The sequence below is a fragment of the Tetrao urogallus genome (assembly GCF_951394365.1).
Source record: "Tetrao urogallus genome assembly, chromosome: 4".
NCBI lineage: Eukaryota > Metazoa > Chordata > Aves > Galliformes > Phasianidae > Tetrao > Tetrao urogallus.
In genome coordinates, this window is record NC_136817.1 from 25,827,082 (window position 1) to 25,848,430 (window position 21,349).

Genomic DNA, 21,349 nt, shown 5'->3' on the forward strand with positions numbered 1-21,349 from the left:
CTTCTCCCTCCCCCCAGCCCTGCGCTTGCACAGAAATTACAAAAAAGAAAAAAAAAAGAAAAAAAAAAGAAGCAATGCACAGATTCTCCTTAACGGGTGACCTCATTGTTTTCAATGCTGCGCCGATCTTCGGCATCCTCAGCGCTCTCTAGCGTCTGGTTGCTAGTGTCGACGGCGGGCACGCTGCCCTGGCTCTCCCTGCTGTCCACCCCAGCACTGGCCTTGCTGTCACCTCCGTCCACCTCAGGGCTGTCAAATTTTGGCTGGCTGTCGTTCTCCACGCTCTGATGTTGGGCCAGCTCACGGCTGTCCTGTTCGCGGCTCTCCTTGGGCCACCAGAGGCCCGCTAGCTGGCTGCCCCCAACCTCTGCGGTGGCGTCATCCTCATTGAGCTGCATTGCATAGAGGTAAAAGGGAGAGCATCAGCAGCTGAACATGAGCCAGCAGAGTGCCCAGGTGGCCAAGAAGGCCAGCAGCACCCTGGCTTGTGTCAGAAATCGTGCAACCAGCAGGAGCAGGGAGGAGATTGTCCCTCTGGACTCAGCTCTGATGAGACCACATCTTAAGTACCATGTTCAGTTTTGAGCCTCTCACTACAAGACAGCAAGACCCTGGAGCATGTTCAGAGAAGGACAGGGGAGCAGCTGAGGGAACTGGGATGGTTCAGTCTGAAGAAGAGAGGAGGCTCAGGGGAGATCTTACGGTTCTCTACAACTGCCTGAAAGGAGGTTGTGGTGAGGTGGGGGTTGGCCTCTTCTCCCAGATAACAGCAATAGAATGAGAGGGAATGGCTTGGTGATCTTAGAGGTCCTATCTCAATCTTAATGGTGCTATGATTAACTGTTCCCATCCTCACCACCCTTCCCAATAACCCAGGTGCTGCTGCACAGTGCTGCTCACCTTCCTGGCAGTTTTGCGGAGCTTGCTCGCCTTTACCATGTGGGCTTTGGCCCTGAAGCCATATGCCACACTGTCACCCCGGCCTGCGTTGTCCCCACGGTTGAAAGGTGTCACGGGTGCCTCTGTGGGGAAGTCTGTGACGACTTCATCAGACTCATCAGTGTCATTGGAATCATTGTCATCATCATCATTGTCATCCACGGCCTCTTGGCTCTTGCTTGGAATGTCAGGAAAGTCCTGGAAAGCATTTAGCATGTATGAGACAAATTTATTTATCCAAGGCATCTCCCTGTTCGTTGCAGAGGGTTTGGACCAGATGGTTTTTAAAGATCCCTTTGAACTCAAAAAGCTCTGTGATTCTATGAGGTGTGCTGAGAGGTGTCCCTCTGGTAACCCAGTGCTTAGGTGCTGCTGCAAACTTAAGTTCATAAATTGCTCTCAGTCAGTCTCATCCTGCCCAAAACCTTGCATTATTTATGAAGAAGTGTTACTACAAGAGCTGCATTTAGATGAGGAAAGTGAGTACTTCTATGCACTGGCTGCCATCCAGAAGACTTACCGGCTGTTCTGGGACATCAGCATTTTCTTCTGAAGAGTAATGAGTCTGAAAATAATAGAAAGCTCACTGTTAGCACACATAGTAGAGCAAGAAACAAGCTTGATGTTCTTCAAGCCCTCAGTTCTAAATCTTGGCACTGGGAGATGTCATGCTTTCTCCCCAGAAGCTGGCTCTACCTGTTGAAGTGAAGCCAAGTCATTCTGTGTCTGCTGCAGGTGCTCCTGAGACTGAGAATCCACGTGATCCTCGTGGTACCTGTGTGTGTGATGGCTCCTGGGGTCCTGCAGGAGAAGAAGGGAGGTTTTAATACCCAGAGAAGCACAGCAGAGCTGATGGCATCATGTGTCCTTAGATGGCACAGGTGAGCAGCACTGATGCATCCTCATCCATTCACTGCCATAGGGAGAGGACTAGGAATAAAGCACCATATCCCATTTGAACATTAGTCTTAACAACTACTTTATTAAAGAAAACAGGCAGAATGTTAACAAAAAGGAACTTACGTATTTTTCTTCAGAGCTGGCAGAAATGGCATGCTGCTTGGATTTGCTCACCTTGAAGAGAGGAAAGAGAAAAAGCATTTGTGAGTATTAATTTATTGCTAACATGCCCAGAAAACATGCACGTGACTGCTAATGACATTTAGGATTTACTCACTGGCCATGCGGCAGCGATGCTGATAAAACATAAGCAAAGAAGTGCCAGCTTCATTGTGATGTTTCACCTGGAAAACAGGTTGGAACAGGGAATCATTAAGTCAAATACCCCCCAAAACACCTTTCCTTTCTGCTGTTTTTGTTGTGCCAAGAACATCTTTCTGGCAAGGATTTAGCCTGCCCATGGCAAAGTCATTCCTCCATCCTCACAGCTAGCTGGCTTTATGATGCTTAGAAACTGAACAGCAGCAAGAATTCCAACTCAGGTTTGTTTTTCAGTTACTTTAAAACTAGTTTTCAGAATTATTAACTAGAATGGCTGTAAATTAAGTTTACATGCTGCATTTATGGCCAGACCTTCATTTCACCCTGCAGACGTTTGACCACAGTAACCTACGTTTCCAAGCAGGAGTCAAAGATCTGCTCACATTGCAGAGAGAAGCCTTCAGGGCTTTCAGTGACCTCCTGACATCCATCAGCACACAGACATAAAGCTGCTATTTTAACTGCCACACCTGGCATCACTTAAGAAAACACCTTCCTCCTAAAAGCAGAACTACTCCCATAGAAAAGCATCAAATATTCCTCCCCAGTAATGCAGCTTTGCAGCCTAATGCCTCTTGAGCAAAAACTATGTTCATAATGGCACACAGCATGTGAAAAAGTAAAAAAAATTACCTTTCCTGTGCTGGAGAAGACAGCTGTTCGAAGGGGTTCTGGCAATCCCAGCAGCAGCTCCTACTGTGGGCTGAGTGAAGCTCTGGCTTTCTCCCCTTGTCCCTGACTGCCTGGCATCTGCACCCGTGGGGAATTTAAACCCTGTCCCAGAGAGCAGCCACCAATCCCTGCACAGCGGAACAAGCTGAGGTCATGAGGCTGTTGGCCACCATCCTGCCCACGTTCTCATCCACTTCCTCTTTGGCTTTGTGGCTTCTGAAGCAAACAAAAGCTACTCTATGGTTAAAACATTACTTATGGGCAAGATCATTAACCAGCAGGTCTGCTGAATGCACAGCTGTTGGTATCGTGTAGGAGGGTTTTGGGGGCACATCCGCCCTCCTTTTGCAAGGAGTCAGAGCCTGGTTCCCAGAAACCCTTCACGCCCTGTTCTGTAAGGGGTAGGGATGTGTCATGTCTGCAGTATGAGGAATGCCAAGAGTTTTGGGAACCAAGGGACGTCATAGGAACAAATCCTATGTCTGCTATCTAGCAGCAGTGTCAGATCTGATCATGGGGGTCTGTTTCAGCTGTGCCTTGCCTGGATCTGGGGGCCTCACCTGTCTCATCCATGACATGCTGTAGGTCTCACAGAGGATCACAGAATCATTAAAGTTGGAAAAGACCTCTAAGATCAGCAACTCTAAGCCAAACCCATCCCTATCATGCTCACTAACCATGTCCCTCAGTTCCACATCTCCACATTTCTTGAACACCTCCAGGGTCAGTGACTCCATCACCTCCCTGGACAGCCTGTGCCATACTCTTTCCCTCAGTGTATCTGTGAAATTGCGATGAGATGTATCATTAAAGCACAGAAAATCTTTCCATGCAGTCTTTTAGAAGGCAAAGTGTTCATAGCTGTCTTAAAGTTGTTATCTCTCTCTACAATTTTGATCAGCAAACCACAGTATGGTTTGAGTTGGAAGGGACCTCAGAGTCAACCCACTCTAGTCTGAATCTAGGCTGATTGCCACCCAGCAAATCAAGCTGCCCAAGGGCTCCATCCAACCTGGCCTTGAGCACCTCCAGGAATAGAGCATCCACAGTAGCATACCTGGCTACTGATTTTGCAGCTTTTGAAGATGTTCACTTTGTGAGAGAGAACGGCTGATTGCCCTTAATCGCACACAGATGAGATAAGCGCTTTGTCACAGCCACAGCCACCAGGCATCCTGTACTTGCCTACATTTCGTTGTCTGGTTAGAAACTCTGGGAGAAGGAGATCCAAGTTCTCTCAGTGACTGCTCATGACATCATCATGCCCACCTATCTAAAGACATTTTTGGTCTGATAATAGCAACAGACTGCATAATCTGCGTAATAATAGAAGTGAACAGCCTAGGAGAAGATCTAGTACATCTCTAGCACATCAGTAACTGCTCTACATGTCCATAAACCCATGTCTAGATCCACGTGAATGGTGACCATCACAATTTTCATCTTTGGAGCAATGTGGGACCCTTGTTACTTACTACCTCAGTGAATACTATCCAGAGCTTTCCGGAACAGAGATTTCCTGGGGATTTAGATGGTTTCTGTTGCAGAATCATTAAGGCTGGAAAAGACCACTAAGATCATCTAGTTCAACCATCAGCCCATCTATGTCCTCTCCCAGCACGTCTGCAGCTTGGTGCTTCTGGAAGGCAGAGCTCTCCCTGAAGCCCCTGAATTCAGACACAGGCTTCCAGCTGCAGGTAGAAATTTTCACTTGAGCATTAGGTAGCATGGGATATGCCCAGATAAACACACATTGATGCTACTCAGTGGATTCTTCAAAACGGCACTGTTTCTCTCCCCCAGAGACGTGATGTGCCACAGGGGAGCTGTTTCTGGCTGGCAACCAGTGTTTTTGCCCACTGGGATGTGACAGTGCTTTTGAACACTATTCCCAGAGCTGGAGGGCTGTTTTGCAAGAGCTGAGCAATGACATTCATGTTTCGCAGTAATTCACAAACAGGACGTGAAGTGACAGTTACTAAAGAGCTTAATTTTATGCAAGATCAGCTGGTGCATAGATGTAGTAAATTTAGCACTCGTCTCACATCCCTCATTATGTGGTTATTCATCCTGTAAATTATTTTGCCCAGCCGAGAAATTCCTGTCCCTTGGCAGGAGGCAGTACTCCTCATTCTCCCACTGATAAGGAACAAGCAGGGAAAAAGAGGACTTTCACCATTTCCACTTCCTACATTGAAATTCCTACAAACTCCAGAGGGCAGGGTAACAGCAGGATCATAGAAAAATTAAGGTTGGTAAAGATCTATAAGATTATCCAGTCCAACTACCATGTTCACTAACAACGTCTCCCAGTGCCACATCCACATAGCTCTTGAACTCTTCCAAGGATAGTGACTCCACCAACTCCCTGGGTAACCTGTTCAAATGCCTCCCCACTCCTTCTCAGAAGCAACTGTTTCTAATATCCAACCTGATCTTCCCCTGAGCTCAATTCATTGCATTTGGAAAAGCGGGAGTGCACCATATTTTGACTTTTGGGGCTATTGGAGTTTGTAATATGTAATCCGTTGCAGGTAGGTGATGCTTTCCCTTTGATGTTCTGTTAAACTCTGAGCCCTTGTCAAGGGAAAACCCTGCCCATGATGCCCTGTCCTAAAGTAGAGCCAAACTCACTGCAGGTGAGCCCAATGTGTATTTGGCCATCCCACAGCCATCAGCATTCTGGGTGCAGGTCATCCTGGCTCTGGTATTTGCCACGGATCCCACTTAGCACACATAGGGCTGAGAAATTCCAGCTGTGCTCTGGGACAACAGAGCAACATCCTCAAGAGAGAGCACTGAGTGGAACTGAACTTCACGCACAGCTTTGCAGAAGACTGCTTTTTGCACAAAGCTTTGCAAAAAGCATGGTGACTCTTTTTTTCCCCAATCCCCTGCCATCTCAGCATCCCCGTTTCCTATTCCATTGGCAAAATTTTCTCCTCCAAGAAGAGGGCACACAAATGGAAACATCTGCATGCATAGAATAAATGTGGAAAGAACATTGCCTTGTTCTACCTTGCGAAATCACTGGAAAGTCACCCGACTCCTGTGACACAGAAGCACAGGCAGCAGAACAGCTCGCAGCACTTTTTGCACCCTGCATGAACCTGCAGTCACATTTTCATGTGCTCAAGCAGAAGTGAGCCCCAAAAATCTTGCTGTCAACCGCAAACGTAAGAATTTGTAGGGCACTCTGTTCCAGGCAAGGGCTTGGTGCAGATGAGTTACAATCATAGAATCATTAAGGTTGGAAAGACCACCAAATTTATCTAGTCCAATTGTCAGCCCATTCTCATCATGCCCGCTAACCATGTCCCTTAGTGCCACATCTTCCCTCTTCTTGAACATTTCCAAGGATGCTGACTCTACCATCTCCGAGGGCAGCCTGTGCCAATGCCTCACCACTCTTTCTAAGAATAAACATTTCCTAATATCCAACCTGAGCCTCCCCTGGTGCAACTTGAGGTCATTCCCATGCATCCTGTTGCTGATAGCTGGGAGAAGATGCTGACTCCCACCACTCTACCACCTTCATTCAGACAGTTGTAGAGAGAAATAAGGTCTACCCTCTGAGGCTTCTCTTCTCCAAATTAAATTATCTCATTTCTCTCAGCTGCTTTCCATAAGACCTTTATGTGCTCCAGAACCTGTACAGCTCCACTGCCCTTCTCTAAACACACTCCAGGGCTTCGATGTCCTTCTTGTAGTGTGGGGCCCACAACTGAACAGAGTACTCAAGATGTGGCCTCACCAGAACTTAGCCCAGAGGGACAATCATGTCCCTACTCCTGCTGGCTTTACTATTCCTAACACAAGCCAAGATGCTTCTGGCCTTCTTGACCAACTAGATGCACTGCTGGTTCAGGTTTAGCCAAGCATCAACCAACACAAGCAGAACATTTTCATCCATGCAGCTCTTCAGCATCTCTGCCCCAATCCTGTAGCGATACATGGGCTTGCTGTGACCAAAATGCAGCACCCAGCACTTGGTCTTGTTGAAGCTCATACAATTGGCTTCAGCCCTGATCCTGCCTGTCCAAATCCCTCTAGAAGCCCCTCCTATCCTCAGGCAGATCAATTCTTCCTTCCCACCTTTGTGTCATCTGCAGTACTTTGATATTGTGTCTGACTATTAAAAAAAGAAGTAAAGAGGGCACAGACAAACTCAGTATTCTCTCATCCTCAGTGATAACATGTTCCTCACTACATCCAACAAAAGTGGGAGAGACTCACTGACCTCCCTCTAGCTGTTAGTATATATTTGTATAACCACTTTTCTTTAACAATGGTGGCCAGATGAAGCTCTTGCCTGGCTTTTGCCTTTAGGAGTTGGAGCAGTGGCAGGCAGGAGAGCAGGCCAGATACCTGCGGCTGCCTGCACACAGGGCCTCTAGTCTGCAGCCTGCTCCTCCAGCTCCAGGAGAGCTGAGATATGGCACAGGGCTGCTGGGATCAGCTATGACCCCACTGCTCAACCTGAACCCAGACCCAGCCATGGCTGCACACCACAAACCACCTTGCTTTTGTACAAGTTTCATGTTTTCTGTGAGTGGTTTTCATGACTTCTCCAGGACTGGAGGGGGACGGATGCAGCGCTGAGTCAGCATGAAAACAAATATCTCCCCCGGGTGCTGCGTGCCTGGAGTGGGAGGAAAAACCCAGCCGTGGGCATGGCGGGGGGAAATTAGAGAGCTGGGTACCTGGTCTGGGGAGGAAGCAGCCTGATCTGATTTTGTGGGGGAACCAAACACTGGCAGATTGTGTCATGGCACAGAAAAGTGGCACAGCATGGTTGACAGAATGGCAGCACTGATGCTTTGAGTCCTGGTCCCCTTCTGTGCCTCCCAGTGCCTTTGGAAGGGGAGTTGTTTTGGAGAAGGAAAGAAGATAATCATATCCAGATTTAGGAAATAACATTTTGCACATAATTCTTAGTGGCTACCTAGAAAGATTGTTGGTTGAGTTTGCAGCTATAAATTTGGCAGAATAAATGGCAAACTGTGGTTGGCATATGGATGCAAAGCAGGAAGTAAGCTGTAGCTATACATTAACTAGAGAAAAGGAGAGCCTAAGAAACTTGGTTAATAAGCAGGCTAGAAAACAAACAGCAAGAAGGGGCAGCCAGCTCTGCAGACACATACACGACATCAGGGATTTGCATTAGGAACATTGGGGTCAATAAATAACAAGCCAGAACTGCATGTTGCTTACTGAGTCTTGCTTATCACCAAGAAGTCAGATGACTTCTCCTCATCCATGGAAAATGTGAGCACAGAGGGTGACACACAGTTTTGGGAAGAAACTTCCATTCTGTATGGAGAAACTCCATCTTCTAGGCCCAAAATAGCTGATGTTGAAACACAGCTTAAGTTGCAGCCAAGCGATCAACCAGGCAGCAGGAGGCAGGGCTGGGTTGGGAGCAAGGTGTTAGCAGTTGGTAGGTATGGCACAGGCTCTCCAGGGTAGTGGTCATTGCCCCAGGCTGTCAGAGCTCAAGGAGCTTTAGGTCAGTGCCATCAGACATAGGGTTTGGATTTTGGGTGGTGCTGTGCATAGCCAGGAATTGGACTCAACTTTCAAATCAGGATATTCTGTGGTTCTATTCCTATAGCACTGCTGTGCTCGGTCACAGGCACAGGTATAGAAACACACACACACAGAGTTAATATGTGACATCCCTCTCACTGGACCTCATGAAACTCTGGAGATCTGAGTCACACAGAAGTAACAAAATAAATGGAAAAAACCAACACTCTGGATGTGTGAAATGCCAGAAGTCCTAATGCAAATAGCCGAAGATCCCTGCTTGAAGCTTGAGATGGAAAGAAGAGGGCTGGATAACGTAGAATTTCCACCAAAGGTAACTACAACTAAAGCACAGTAGCTTCCTGGCAGTTATCCCAGGAAGATGTTCAGACTTTCATTCTACCTGGCATCTACTTACTATGATATTAAAACAAGAGGTTCAAATCACTTTCAGCACAGGTAATTTAGACTGGATATCAGGAAGAAATTTTTTATACTGAGGGTGGTGAGGCAGTGGCACAAATTGCCCGGAGGGTTGGTGGATGCCACATCCCTGAAGATATTCAAAGTCAAGCTTGACTGAGCAGGTGATAGAGAGGTAGATGTCCCTGGTAATTGCAGGGGAGTACGTCTAGGTGGCCTTCAAGGGTCCTTTCTGATGCAAATCATTCTGTGTTCACATTAATTTTGTCCCTGCCCATTCTTGCAGTGTTGCTGCACAGGATGAACTGGTCCTTGCTGATCATGCATTTATCACTCCTGGGGAAGGTTTAGAAAAGGATCACTGGTGCCACATCACTTTGCCCATCAATTGTCAGCTCATGGTTCAGCACCACCTACACATCAGACATGGCAATGATGCCTGAGAGAAGCTCAAATCTCACCCCTAACCCACAGCTGTGCCCACGTTTCTCTCAACACACTGATTTCCCATCAGCTACTACTCTCCAGGAAATCTCGATCCGCGCAGAACCTGCCCTAATGAGTGCGGGGGGAAATGGGGCTTTCCAATGCAAACAGCAGGCGGTTGGCTTGTTTGTGTTTTTCTTTCAGTGCAGTAATCTCTAGCAGGACAGTCTAGGAAGGCAGAGGAGAAACGTGTCTTCTGTGAAATGTAATTAACATGGTGATCTTCCTGTCACAAGGTATAATTCCAAATAGAACCCAAAGCACAAGAATGGGGCTATTTTGAGCTACGGGCTGTGCATTTCAAAACAGCGCAACGGGTTTGGTCTGTAACACTGAAGAAGGGCAGACGTCTCTCTGCCTTCCTGTTTAGGGCAGCGGTCTGGGACGGGCTGCCACAACCTATAATGACAGCTGGCCTGCTGCTCCTTTCTCCCCGTCTATAAATGCAATTCTCCAAAGAGTAAACATATGCCACAACATGCGCGTGCTTGTGAGCTTCAGCTGGACACAACAAACCCCGTTCTGATCTCAGGTAGTTGTAAAAACCCACGTACAAACACTGCTCCCCACAGCCCTCACATATACGTGTCTGCATGCACAGCAATGTGGGATGTTCCTGCAAGATTCTAGAAATCTCAGCCCACAGAGCTGAAAAAAACATCCACCACTTCCTACCCTGTTCCCCAAAGGTGCTACAGACATTACAACTGAATCCTCTGATGTGCATTTCTCATGTTCAGGAACCTTCCTGGGAGGAGGTTTTTGGCGGAGATGATGCAAACCAATCCACAGTATGGGGAGAAAAGAGATGGCAAAAGTACCCCCAGATATGCCTGGCGTGATGGGAGGACTGGGGTGATGGGACACAGTGTGGTGGTGGGACGTGGGGTGGAACCAGAAGCAGTGGTGGTGGAACAGGGTGGGGGGACCTGAGTGTCAGTGGTGATAGTGATGATGATAGGACCTGGAGCGTTGGTGGGAAGATCTGGGTAGTGACACTCAGGTGCTGGTGGCGTTGGGATATGAGGTGAGTTCTTGAGTGCTGGTGGTGGGACCAGGGTGATGATGGAAAGATATGGAGTGGTAGCAGGACCAAAGTGATGGTGGGACATGGGTTGGAACTTTGGAGCAGTGGTGGTGGTGGTACATGAGGTAGAACTTGGAGCAGTGGTGGTAGCACTATGGTGATAGTGAGACAGCTGGGGTAGTGGAGGGAACCTGGGGTATTAGTGGACCCACCTGCCGCTCGCTACTGCTTTGGTGGCCCCGGCACTGCAGATCTCCAGACGGGGCTTGCAAACAGGCTGATGGCCTGGGAAAAGGAACAGCTGCTGCCCTCCCGAAAAGCAGGGGAGGGGCTTCCTGGGGGCTAAATAGCTGTGGGGCAGGGAAGCCCTGGGGAGGTTTTGAGCTCCTCTTGGTGCAGCTGTGTGTGTTGCCTTGGGAAGGAGTGACACCTGACAAAACTGGATGTTTTATCTGTTGGGGATGCAGCCAAAAACCAGCGCATATGATGAGGAAGGTGCTGAGATGCTGAACATGAGCGGCAGACACGATGGTTTCTGCGGAGTACTGCAGTGTGGATGTTGGGCTTCCCTCCTGCATGGGGAGTGACAAGAAACCCTACAGTACTGCCTCAAACGCCACCTGGTGACAGCTCCCAACCCAGGGACACCACTGGGACCAGCGATGGAACGCGTCACAGCTCCATAAGCCAGGGCTTCCCCCAGCATCTACAGTTCCATTGAGCCAGCGAGCACATTGTGCCAATGGCAATCATACTCTGCTGGAATGCCCCAGTAATCAGCCTTTCCTCGGGAAACTTGGAAGGGTTGGAAGGGTTCCTTCCAACTCAAACAGTTCTACGACTCTATGAAACACACAGCTCAGCTCTGTGCTTTAACCCCGTTCCTAGATGGTGTGTAGGCTGAGGAGCGCTCGCCCACCAAAACGTTTGCCCACTAGATGGTGCCCAACGCTCGCTAGTGGCCATAGCCGGCATGGGGACGAGCTTGGGTTGGGGACGAAATTAGACAAATGGCAGCCATAGTGATAGAAATGCCTTTATTTCTTCAGAAGCACGATGAGGTTGGAGGGCTTTTCTCCCCACGGTTTTCCTTGGAAACAATGCTATCCTACACCGCCGAGAGGGTGCTCCATCACCCTGACACTTTTGAGGGCACTCCTCAGAAGGATCCCCGGCCATGGGGATACCCTCTGAACTCGTCATCCTCTTCAGCGCTGTCGCTGTGGCTGCCCCACTGCCCCTCGTAAGACTGGCTGCTGTCGGCGCTCCAGGGGTCAGCGTGGGCTGCGTGGGGCTGCAGGGGGCTGCCCACCCCACTGAGGCCATACAGTGCCCGCTCATGCAGGCGCAGCCGGTCGGCATGCCTCACCTGCTCCACCTGCCTGGAGTGCTCCAGCTCTGTCAGGCCCCCCATCCTTTGCCCTCCGTGCAGGTGGGCAAAGCCTCCTGTCATCTTGCTGCCCCTAGTGTTCTGGGCCTGGGGGTAGGCGCTGCCCCACACCCAGGGGTCCCTTGGCACATCTGGGGACTTTCCCATGGCATTTCTTTTGTCCCCATTATAGGCTCCGCTGGGAGCTGGCCTGGCCACCCCCAACACTCCAGGTGCTGGTGCTGCCCCTGGCCAAACCCTAGCCCGGTGCCCTTCTGGGGCCACAATTCCCCCCATGGTGTTGGGTGCTGGTGCCACCTCTGGCCTCGTTGCTTGTCCAAGCCTGGCTGATTCTGGTCGCATCCTGGCCCTGTGCCTCTCTGAGGTTACTGTTTTTCCCACCATGCTGGGTACTGGTGCTACTTCTTGCTGAGCCCTGCTCCTGTGCCTCTCTGGGGCTGCTGTCTCCACTGTGCCAGGTGCTGATGCCACCTCTGGCTGGCTCCTGATCCCATGCCCCTCTGAGACCACCATTCCTCCCACCACACCAGGTGCTGGTGCCACCTCTTGTTGGGCCCTAGCCCTCTGTCTCTCTGGGCCTGCTGTCCCAACTTCCCTGCTCTCTCCTTGCCCTGCAGTGGCCCTCTGGCTCCCTTTCCCAAATGGTGTGCTGGCAGCAGTGCTGCAGTCCCCCGTAGTCAGCCCTGAGGAGGCTGTACCTCTGGCACCCTGAGTTGTCATGGTAGCAGGAAGGCTATGCTTCCCCACTGGCCTCTGCCCGCTTCTCCCCTTGCCACTTTGGCCACCGACTGCCATGGTGATAGTGGCATCATCACCAGTTCTCTCCCGAGGGCTAGGGACCCCCAGATCTTGTCCACTGTGGATGGCAGTGGCACCATCCCCACTGTTTCCCACAGAAGGGTGGCCCCCAGGCCTGCTGGCGGCACTGTCCCCGTGATGCAGGGTGGCCATGGTGGCTAATTCCTCAGGGTACCCCTGAGGCTTGGCCGTCACTGCCATAGGGATGACATTGGCCTCTCTGGTAGCACCAGTGCTGCCCACACTGCTGTCATTCTCACCCACTTGAATGTTGGCTCTTCCAATGAAAATCTTCACCTCATCTTCTGGAGAGATATGTGTTTCACCGTCCTGCCCCTGGGTGATGGTGACAGCGTCTACATCAGGGATGTATGCAAACTCATCTATGCCTTCCGCATCCACATGGACATCCTCCTTCTTGGTGACAGAAGTGATGGCAGAGTCTCCCGTCCCCATGGTGCCCGCTTGCCCTTGGTCGGGCGCAGTGGCATGGCTGCTGTCCTCACCCCAAACCCCTTCAGAATCGGTGGCCCTCTCCCTCCCTGCTGTCACAGCCCCATCCACCAGGACACCCAGTGTAACACTGTTACCACCAATGCCATCTCCATGAGGTCCACCAGGGCGGGTGCTTTGGGGGAGGCCATCTTCGCCATCGATGATCTCCCCCAGCAACATCGAACCCATATCACCGCTGCCTTCCACACTGGTCAAGGTGGGATACACACCATTGCTGTCACCAATACTGGGGCGCAGAGCACGGCCTTCCCCTTTGCTTGCTGGAGTGATGTGGCTGTGGGGCTTGGGGCTGTCTTTGTCCTCCGGCACATGGCTGCTTCCAATACCTTGCCCCGGGGCCTCCCCATCCACCTTACCCAGCCAGCGGCCGTGGATTGTGCCCTGGTGGTCACCTTCTTCTTTCTGTGGGGGCATGGGGAGGGTGAGCACAGGGCAACAGGAACACCCCAGCATCCCATGCTGTGCCCCCATCCTGCTCACCTTGACCTGTGTCTGGTTTCTCCGCGTGAAGAAGGAGTACATGTACTTGAATACATAGAAGCCGTGTTTGGTGTTGCAACCTTTCAGCAGTATCTTGGGTGAAAGAAAAAAAAATTATTTCCTTCCATCACTTACGTGCCCAGCGTGTCTCCATCCTATCTCACTCAAGTCCTGCTTTTCTCCCTTTCCACACCCATTTTAGTGGAATGTGATCTACCTGGTGCTGTCCAGGGCAGTTTCCTCTTGCCCTGGCTGGAGGTGGCACCTGCAGGCAGGAAAGTATCAGCATTAGATGAGTATTCAGTGGGGTAATAAATGAAGTAATCAATGGAGTATATAATGGAATATTCCAATAGGTTAACTGACATGTTAGTTAATAAAGTATTAGATGAGGTATTTGATGGGTAGTTAATAGGGTAGTTGATAGAGAAGCTATTGGGATATGTAACGGTTTACTTGATGGATCAGTTAATAGGGTATTAGATGGGGTTTTCAATGGGGTAGTCAACAAGATATTTGATGGGGATAATTAAGGGAGTATTTGAGGGGGTAGTATATGGGGTATTTGATGGGGTTATTGATTGGAGTATGGGTATTTGATGGAGTAGCCAATGGGATATTTCACAGGAGTGTTCAATGGGGTGTTGAGTAAGATAGTTAATGGGATATTTGATGGAATATTCCATGGGATGTTAGATGGGGTATTTGACTGAGCAGTTAATAAGGTAGCTGGAGTGTTGAATGAGATATTCTGTGGAGTATTAGATGGGATATTGAATGGGGTATTCAATGGGATATTTAATAAAGTAGTTAGTGGGATAATTAATGGGATGTTGGATGGCACATATGATGGGACAGTTAATGGGGTAGTTAATGGAGTATTTTACAGAATAGTTGATGGGGTATTAGATGGGACATTGGATGAGCCATTCAAAGGGATAGTTAATAGAGTAGTTAATGGGGTGTTGAATGGGGTAGTTAGGAGAGAGGGCAGTTAATGGGGTACAGGACAGAGTGGTTGATGGAGCAGTTAGCGGGACATTAGATGGGCTATTCAATGGGGCGTCGGAAGGGGCATTCCCGGAGGCAGTGCTATACTCACGGGTGTGGGCAGCACGGTGCCCAGCAGGCAGAGGCAGAGGCAGAAGAGGGCTGCGCGCATCCTGGCTGGCTCCTGGGGGCACAGCATGACCCTCTGTGAGGTGCAGCCCTGTGCTGCAGACTGAGGGCAGGGGGGAGGGAGGTTACCTGTGCTGCTTGGAACCCAGTTCTGCAGGCGATGCTGGGGGCTCTGCACCCTGTGCTGAAATTTAAAGTTGCCCAGGAGTGCCCAGAGCCAATCAGCTCCAGCCCAGGGCCATTTGTCAAGGTCCGCGGGTGCCGGGGGGGAGTAATTTCCATCTAAAAATGTGCCTGTGGTGGCAGGCAGCTATCAAATGTTCCACCTGGCCGCACAAACAGAAAGCATGATGTATAAATATCTGCCCCAGGGCCACAATTGCTTGATAATTAGTGCGGCACCCAGCCAGTCCTGCTGCTGTGGGGACAGGGCCATGGGAATGCCGGGGCTGACGTGGGGACCAGGCCCTGACGTTGGCAGCCACCCCAGGGTCTTATTGGTGTATTTGTGGTTGCGGGTCTGGGCAGGGTGCAGTGTAGTGAGGTTATTGCCTGAGTATTGCCTTGCCTCTGCCATTGGATGCTGCATTTATCCCACTGTGCCCCAAACCACTTTTTTGGAGAGGACCACATTGAGGTGCTTTCTGCTGGCTGGTACAAGGCAATGTGCAAAGTTCACACCCCAAACAACCAAAACCCCATGGTTTGCAGGGATCCCCAAGGCGCACACAACATGTGGTCAGAAGCAAACCAAGCCTTGTGCACGAGCTTCACTTGTTGCTTTATTGCATTTCTGCGATACATGGATGACAATACTCAGGCCAGGGCGGTGTTGTGTGTTCCACCACTCACTCACTGGCTGTAGTAGTAATCCTGCCCATAGATGTCATAGCCATGCCCCTTGTAGTAGCCGTACTCATCCTCATAGGCACGGTAGCTGTCCCCACGTGCTGGCTCCTCCTGGTCCCCATAGCTGCTCTCAGTGGGACCTTCGTCCCCGCGGGCTCCCACTGTCACTTCATACTCCCACTGCTCCCCAGCTGTTGTGGCCTCAGAGTGCTGCTCATCACCCAATGTGGTCGCCTCATCCTGTGCAGTGGTGGCAGCAGTAGTGGTGGCTTCAGCTTCCTCCTCCTCCTCTTCTTCCTCTTCCTCCTCCTCCTCATCATCCTCCTCCTCCTCAGCCACTGCAGTGCTGTTCCCATGGGGTGCCTCTGCTGTGGTGTTGGTGCTGGTCCCATTGACACTGACATCCTGCTCCTCTACCTCTTCCTCCTCCTCCTCTTCCTCCTCTTCCTCATCACTGTCCTCATCTTCCGAGTCACCCCGTGTGCCCTTCTGGCCCCCTTTGCAGCCCTGCAGCACACAGGGACAGGGCAATAAATAACCCAGCATCAGCCACACCTCAGGGCTCTGAATTCAGAGGGCTTACCTGATGGGTGGATGCAGCATCACCTCCCAGCCCCCCGTCACTGGGGGTCAGACCCTCACCTGCTCCCTGAGTACCTGCATGGGGCGGTGCCTGTGGAGTGAGGAGGAAACACAACAAGAGGCTCACACTCATCCAGAAAGCTGGGGGATGGTTCAGATGCAAGTCCCTGAGTTTCTGCATGCTGGAAGCCTATACTCACCCCCCCTTCCTCCTCCTCCTCTGAGCCGTCCCCCTCTTCCTCCGAGGAGTCACTGCCCTACGTGAAGGGAGAGTAGAGCCATTGCCATCAGTATCATGAGCATCACAGCCTCAGCCCAGCGGGGGCTTTTTGAGGCAATATCCCTGCACATGAAGCTGGGACCCACGGAACCCAATGGACCCACCTTGTAGCGATGCAGCGGCGGGTAGGCGTAGCGGTACAGGTAGTACCGGTGCCGGCTCTTCAGCACCTGCCAGGAGAGGAAGGGAGTCAGCCCCACAGCTTGGGGGGCCGCAATGCTCCAGCACCGTGGTGGCACAACCCTACCGCATTCTCCTCCGAGTCGCCTGCCCGGGCTCTGCGCAGCCAGCTCCTCACCGAGAAGGCAGAGGCGGTGGCCAGCAGGCAGGCAAGCAGCAGCGCCGTCCTCATGGTGCCACTGGGCCAGCACTGATTTCTTGTGGCCGCTGCCCTGTGGGTTATAAGGCAGTCGCGGCCCCCCCTCCCCGCCACAGCCTGTCACCGCCCTGCCCTGGCTCTGCCCGCCCAGAAAACCCCCAAATTTTGAAGTGCCCTGCTGCCAGAAGGGATGCACCACAGCACTTAATTGAGGGTCTGGCCAGGGCTGGAGGGTATAATAATGTGCTGGGCCTTGGTTAAAATAAATATTGGGAAATCTGGCTTGGGGATTGTTTTCTTTTTCTTTTTCTTTTTTTTTCTTCTTTTTTTTTTTGCCACCTCCCTTTTTGGGAAATTCTGCCACTGTAAAGCAACCCCCCCCAAAAAAAAGAAAGAGTGACCTCACCACAGTCCCTTGGGTGAAAGCATTGATGGAGAACAGGCTGAGAATGCAAGCAGAGGAGACTGCCTGGAGACATCTCTTTCTGCAACATGAGGAAGAGACCACATGGTCCCAACCTCCCATGGGGTGACACGGGCTGGGGATGCGCTGCTTCCCATCAGTGCAGGTCAGACCACGCTGATTTCTGTCCTTGCCTTCATCCCAACATCGGCTTGGATGTTTTGGGGAACAGCTCATGCCGTTCCCACATCTGAGTGGGGCAGAGAAGTCCCTGTGGCCACCCAGAGGTCCAGTGGCCCTGGTGCCCCCAGTGACCACCCTGTTCCCACCCCCAAAGGCGCAGCTGCCCGTGGTGTCCCTGCAGTCATAATTACAGGGGACGCACAGGGCTGGCCACAGCTTTCAGCCAACACTGCCTCTGGCCAGGAAAAGCCACAAAAAAAATAAAAATAAAAGGAAATATCTTTAAAAAGCAGTGCGGTTTTCCAGTGCCAGCACTGCACTCGCTGCTAAAGAGGTGAAAAATGTGGAGCTAGATGGGCAAAATGGGGATGGGCATCAACAATGGCGATGGAGATGGAGACAAGCACAGCTTGCTGAGTTTGGAGTCTAAATTTAATTGGAGAGTGCTGCCAGGGGTGATTTTTAATGTAATTAGAGGGACACTGGTTTAAAAAAAGAACTTTGACTCTAAAAGCGCTGATTTCACCCAAGATCCCTAAAAAAAGCTGGGGCATAATGACCGCATACCCAGTGCCTATTTTAGCTGGCAAGGAAGAGCACGGTCTGGCACCAACCAGCCCCATGTCCCTGTGGTGCCACACGTGGGGCTCGGCCCCACAGAGCGCAACCCAACACCTACAGGCTCCACAATGGGCTCATTAGGGCAGGTGATGACGAACGCAGGGCCCCCCAGGAGAAGGAGGAGGAAGGTGAGGAGGGCAGCCTGTGCTCTGCCCCATGGAGCCATGTCCCATCCCGGTGCTACCCAGCACGTTGCAGTGCGCGGTGGGTATTTTTGCAGCATGGTGAGGCGGTGCCACCTCCCTGCAGCTATGCTGGCAGGAAACCTCAGCACCAAAAATAAGCACAGCAAACACAGGCAGGAGCGCACGGTGCTTGGCTAAATGCATCAGGCCGTAGGTATGAGCATCTGACCTGGCTCTTTGCATCAATTCAATCTGTGTTTTATGCCATTTCCCACGTTACGTGGCAGGAAGACAGGTGAAGGGAATTAATGCTATGTGCAGTGCTGCAGTAGTTCCGGATCCAGCAGCAATACGGAGCTGCAAGGCATGGACAAGGAGCTGAGCATGTCAGGAAAAAGTGTTTTTACTAAGAGGGGTTTGGAAGTTCATGCACCGCAATGGACTTCATGTGCTGTAAATAGACTTGGTGTATTGCAGGGGCTATGCTGTGCTGCAGCAGATCCCACACACAGGAGAAACGTGGGTCAGCACCGGCTCTCAGCTGGCAGAAGGCTGGTGCTGGCACAGCTCTGCTCCAGATTCAGCTCTGATACACAGAAACCTGATCCCAAGACAAAGAGTCAAAGCAGTGCCTCTATCCAGCTATGCACTGAAACCACTGTTCATGTCCCCTCTGCCCAGCCATGACCCCAAGTCGCAGAGAGAAGCAGCAGCAGAGCTGCAGCACTGGGGTCTGATGGTTTTAATGTGAACCAAGGACATACACAGGATACATTTCAGCATGGAGAGATAAGTGCCGTGGACACAAAGAGGTTACAATCGAAGGCTTTCTGTACATTTCTTACAAAATATTACATACACCCCCCCCCCCCAGCGTGGTATGATGTGCACCGGCATAATGCTGTGTGTTGCTCCCAGCAACAAGGGCAAGGAGAGAGCATTGGGATGCCCCCACCTGCAGGTCAGGACTTGGGATTCCCCACAGCTAGCCCCACCACTCACTGCCCACATGGCCAGCCCTCACCCTGTCTGTTTGCAGAAGCAGAGGCTGATCCAACTCCACCACCACAAACAAATGATGCAGCAGTGCCATCAGTACCCATCCTGGCAGTCATCATCATCGAGCTCAGCAGCCTGCTTCCTGTGGTAGGCACCCGGCCGCCGCCTGCGGTTCTTCAGGCTGCGCAGTGAGCTGGCATCCCCACGGCTGGTAGCCTCCTGGGAATGCTCATCATCATCATCATCATCATCATCCTCCGGGGAAGCACTGTTGGTGCTCTCTGTGGATGTGCTCTCTTCACTCACTGTCTTGTCCTCCTCACCCTCACCGTCCTCCTGGCTGCCCTCTGGGGATGAGCTCTGGCTCTCAGTTGACGCACTTGGAGCATCCTCGTCAGGCTTGGAGACATCTTCCTCTGTCTCCAAGCTGTCCTCTTTGGACCTGCTCTGTTCCTCCTCAGTGTCAAGGTCAGACATTGTACTTTTGTTCTCTGCGGACGCCCGCTCCTCCCTGCTGCTGCGTTCTTCGGGTGTGCTCACCACCTCCTCTGAGCCGTCCTCTGCAGACTCCTCATCTGATGCCTCCTGTGATGGGCTGTCCCCATCCTCCTGGGATGGGCTGTCCCCATCCTCTTGGGACGGACTGTCCTCCTCTTCCCTGGATGGACTGTCCCCATCCTCCTGGGATGGACTGTCTCCATCCTCCCTGGACCTGCTGGCCTTGCTGTTCTCCTGTGAGTGACTCTTCTCCTCACTGTCTTCCACAGAGTTGGTGTCCTCAATCTCTGGGGATTGGCTGTCTTTGTCCTCCCAGGGGCTGCCAGAGTTTCCTCGGCTGTGATGCCTGCCACCCAGGCTTTCGAAGACTGAGGGGTCATCACCCTGCATGCCTTCACTGCCCAACCCAATGCTCTCCGCATCATCCTCTTGGCTGCTGCTGCTGCCTCCTCCCCACCTGGAGCCGCCATGGTATCGGATGTGGCGGCGAGGGGCCATTGCACTCTCGCTGCTGCTGCTGCTGCTACTGTCACCATGTCCTCCAGTGTCCCCAGTGCCGTAAGCAGGCCCTTCACCCTCTTCCTTATCCTCATCAAAGGTGTCATCCCCGCTGTCATCCTCCTCATCCCCAGGCCAGGCAGGCAACCCGTTGTGCTCAGCAAGGTCTCGCTCCACATGGTTCCCAATGGCCACGTCCGCATCACCGGTGTCCCATGGCCCCACGCCGGCACGGAGGTGTCCATGGTCTTCATCACCCAGGAGAGGACCCAGTGCATTTACCACATCCCCTGGTGCTGCATCCTGTGGGCAACACAGCACGTTGGGTGCTCAAGCATCACTGCATCCCTGCTGCTCCCAACCACAGCCCCACAGCGCTTCCCAGCTCACCCCTTGGGCTTGGATGATGGGAGTACAAGGCAGAGGGACGGCCCTCCTTAGCCATGGGCAGGCATGACTTCGGTCTTTAACAACTTGTCATCTCGTACAGATACAAGTATATGGAGGCTTTGAGCTCAGGGAAGCCCAGGCCACAGCAGTTTGGAGCACAGAAACTCCTATTTTTTATTAGTATGAGCACAGCATGGCATACCAGGTTAGCAGAAATGGCATGAACTGAAGCCCCTCCAGTTCTAATGGCCCAAAGCAGTGGACAAAGCTCCCAGACCCACAGCACTGCTCCCCATCAACACCTCATAAAGAACACCCTACATCCATGGGCACACCACCTTACCTCAGGCTCTTGGGACACAGAGAGATGGCCAGGCACCTACACACAAAGAGAAAACCTTGGGTCAGTTTGGGGCAGAGCCAGCATGTCTGAGAGGAGAGCCAACTGGATTCGGAGCAGAATCAGCTGGTTTCAGGGCTGTGCTGGGTACTTACAGGGTGGGCGCGGGCTGCAGCCCACAGCAGCAACATCAGCAGCACAACCTTCATCCTGCAGCTGAGGTGTAGAAGCGTGTGGTGCTCGTGCTGCCGTCCCGGCACGGCTGCCTGGCATTTAACTGCTGCCCGGGGCCATGGACAGCCAATGGCACTGGGGCCAGGCACGGAGGTGTCAGCGGGAAACGGCCTCCCACGCTTCCTCCGGCGGGACGCCAGCCCCAAAAACAGCTGCTGGTGGGGGGGGGGGGGGGGGAAGGGTGTTGAGCAGCCAGCCCGGCCCTGTGTTTTCCTTGCTAAATTTACCCCCTCAGTGCACACTTCCAGGCGTGACGTGCAGGAAATGAGGCACCCACACTGGACCCCGGCCCTCGGATGTATAGTGTGGGGCAGGGGGAGGGAACAGCAATAGGCACAGGTCCTTATGGGCATACAGTGTGTGGATGTACCAGCGGATGGATACATCCAGCAGTCACTCCAGGGTCCCCTGAGGCAAAGGACTGGGAC

General features: G+C 51.9%; 4 protein-coding genes across 4 annotated transcripts; all 4 read right to left on the bottom strand.

The window, feature by feature from the left end:
* Window positions 1–89: 89 nt before the first annotated feature.
* SPP1 (secreted phosphoprotein 1) lies at window positions 90–2,170 on the bottom strand (the record flags this gene model as incomplete). Its single annotated transcript, XM_079534947.1, has 6 exons — window positions 90–392; window positions 901–1,137; window positions 1,460–1,504; window positions 1,636–1,740; window positions 1,963–2,013; window positions 2,117–2,170. 6 exons carry the CDS (start codon window positions 2,168–2,170, stop codon window positions 90–92), a joined length of 795 nt encoding a protein of 264 aa, XP_079391073.1.
* A 9,286-nt stretch (window positions 2,171–11,456) lies between these two features.
* MEPE (matrix extracellular phosphoglycoprotein) lies at window positions 11,457–14,670 on the bottom strand (the record flags this gene model as incomplete). Its single annotated transcript, XM_079534088.1, has 4 exons — window positions 11,457–13,403; window positions 13,482–13,574; window positions 13,699–13,746; window positions 14,584–14,670. 4 exons carry the CDS (start codon window positions 14,668–14,670, stop codon window positions 11,457–11,459), a joined length of 2,175 nt encoding a protein of 724 aa, XP_079390214.1.
* A 782-nt stretch (window positions 14,671–15,452) lies between these two features.
* IBSP (integrin binding sialoprotein) lies at window positions 15,453–16,663 on the bottom strand (the record flags this gene model as incomplete). Its single annotated transcript, XM_079534238.1, has 5 exons — window positions 15,453–15,956; window positions 16,033–16,122; window positions 16,232–16,288; window positions 16,416–16,481; window positions 16,559–16,663. The coding sequence occupies 5 exons, from the start codon at window positions 16,661–16,663 to the stop codon at window positions 15,453–15,455; spliced, it is 822 nt and encodes a 273-aa protein (XP_079390364.1).
* Window positions 16,664–19,054: 2,391 nt separating this feature from the next.
* Window positions 19,055–20,896, bottom strand: LOC306945609 (uncharacterized protein; the record flags this gene model as incomplete). The annotated part of the gene is made up of 3 exons (XM_079534358.1): window positions 19,055–20,260; window positions 20,691–20,726; window positions 20,843–20,896. The coding sequence occupies 3 exons, from the start codon at window positions 20,894–20,896 to the stop codon at window positions 19,055–19,057; spliced, it is 1,296 nt and encodes a 431-aa protein (XP_079390484.1).
* Window positions 20,897–21,349: the final 453 nt, after the last annotated feature.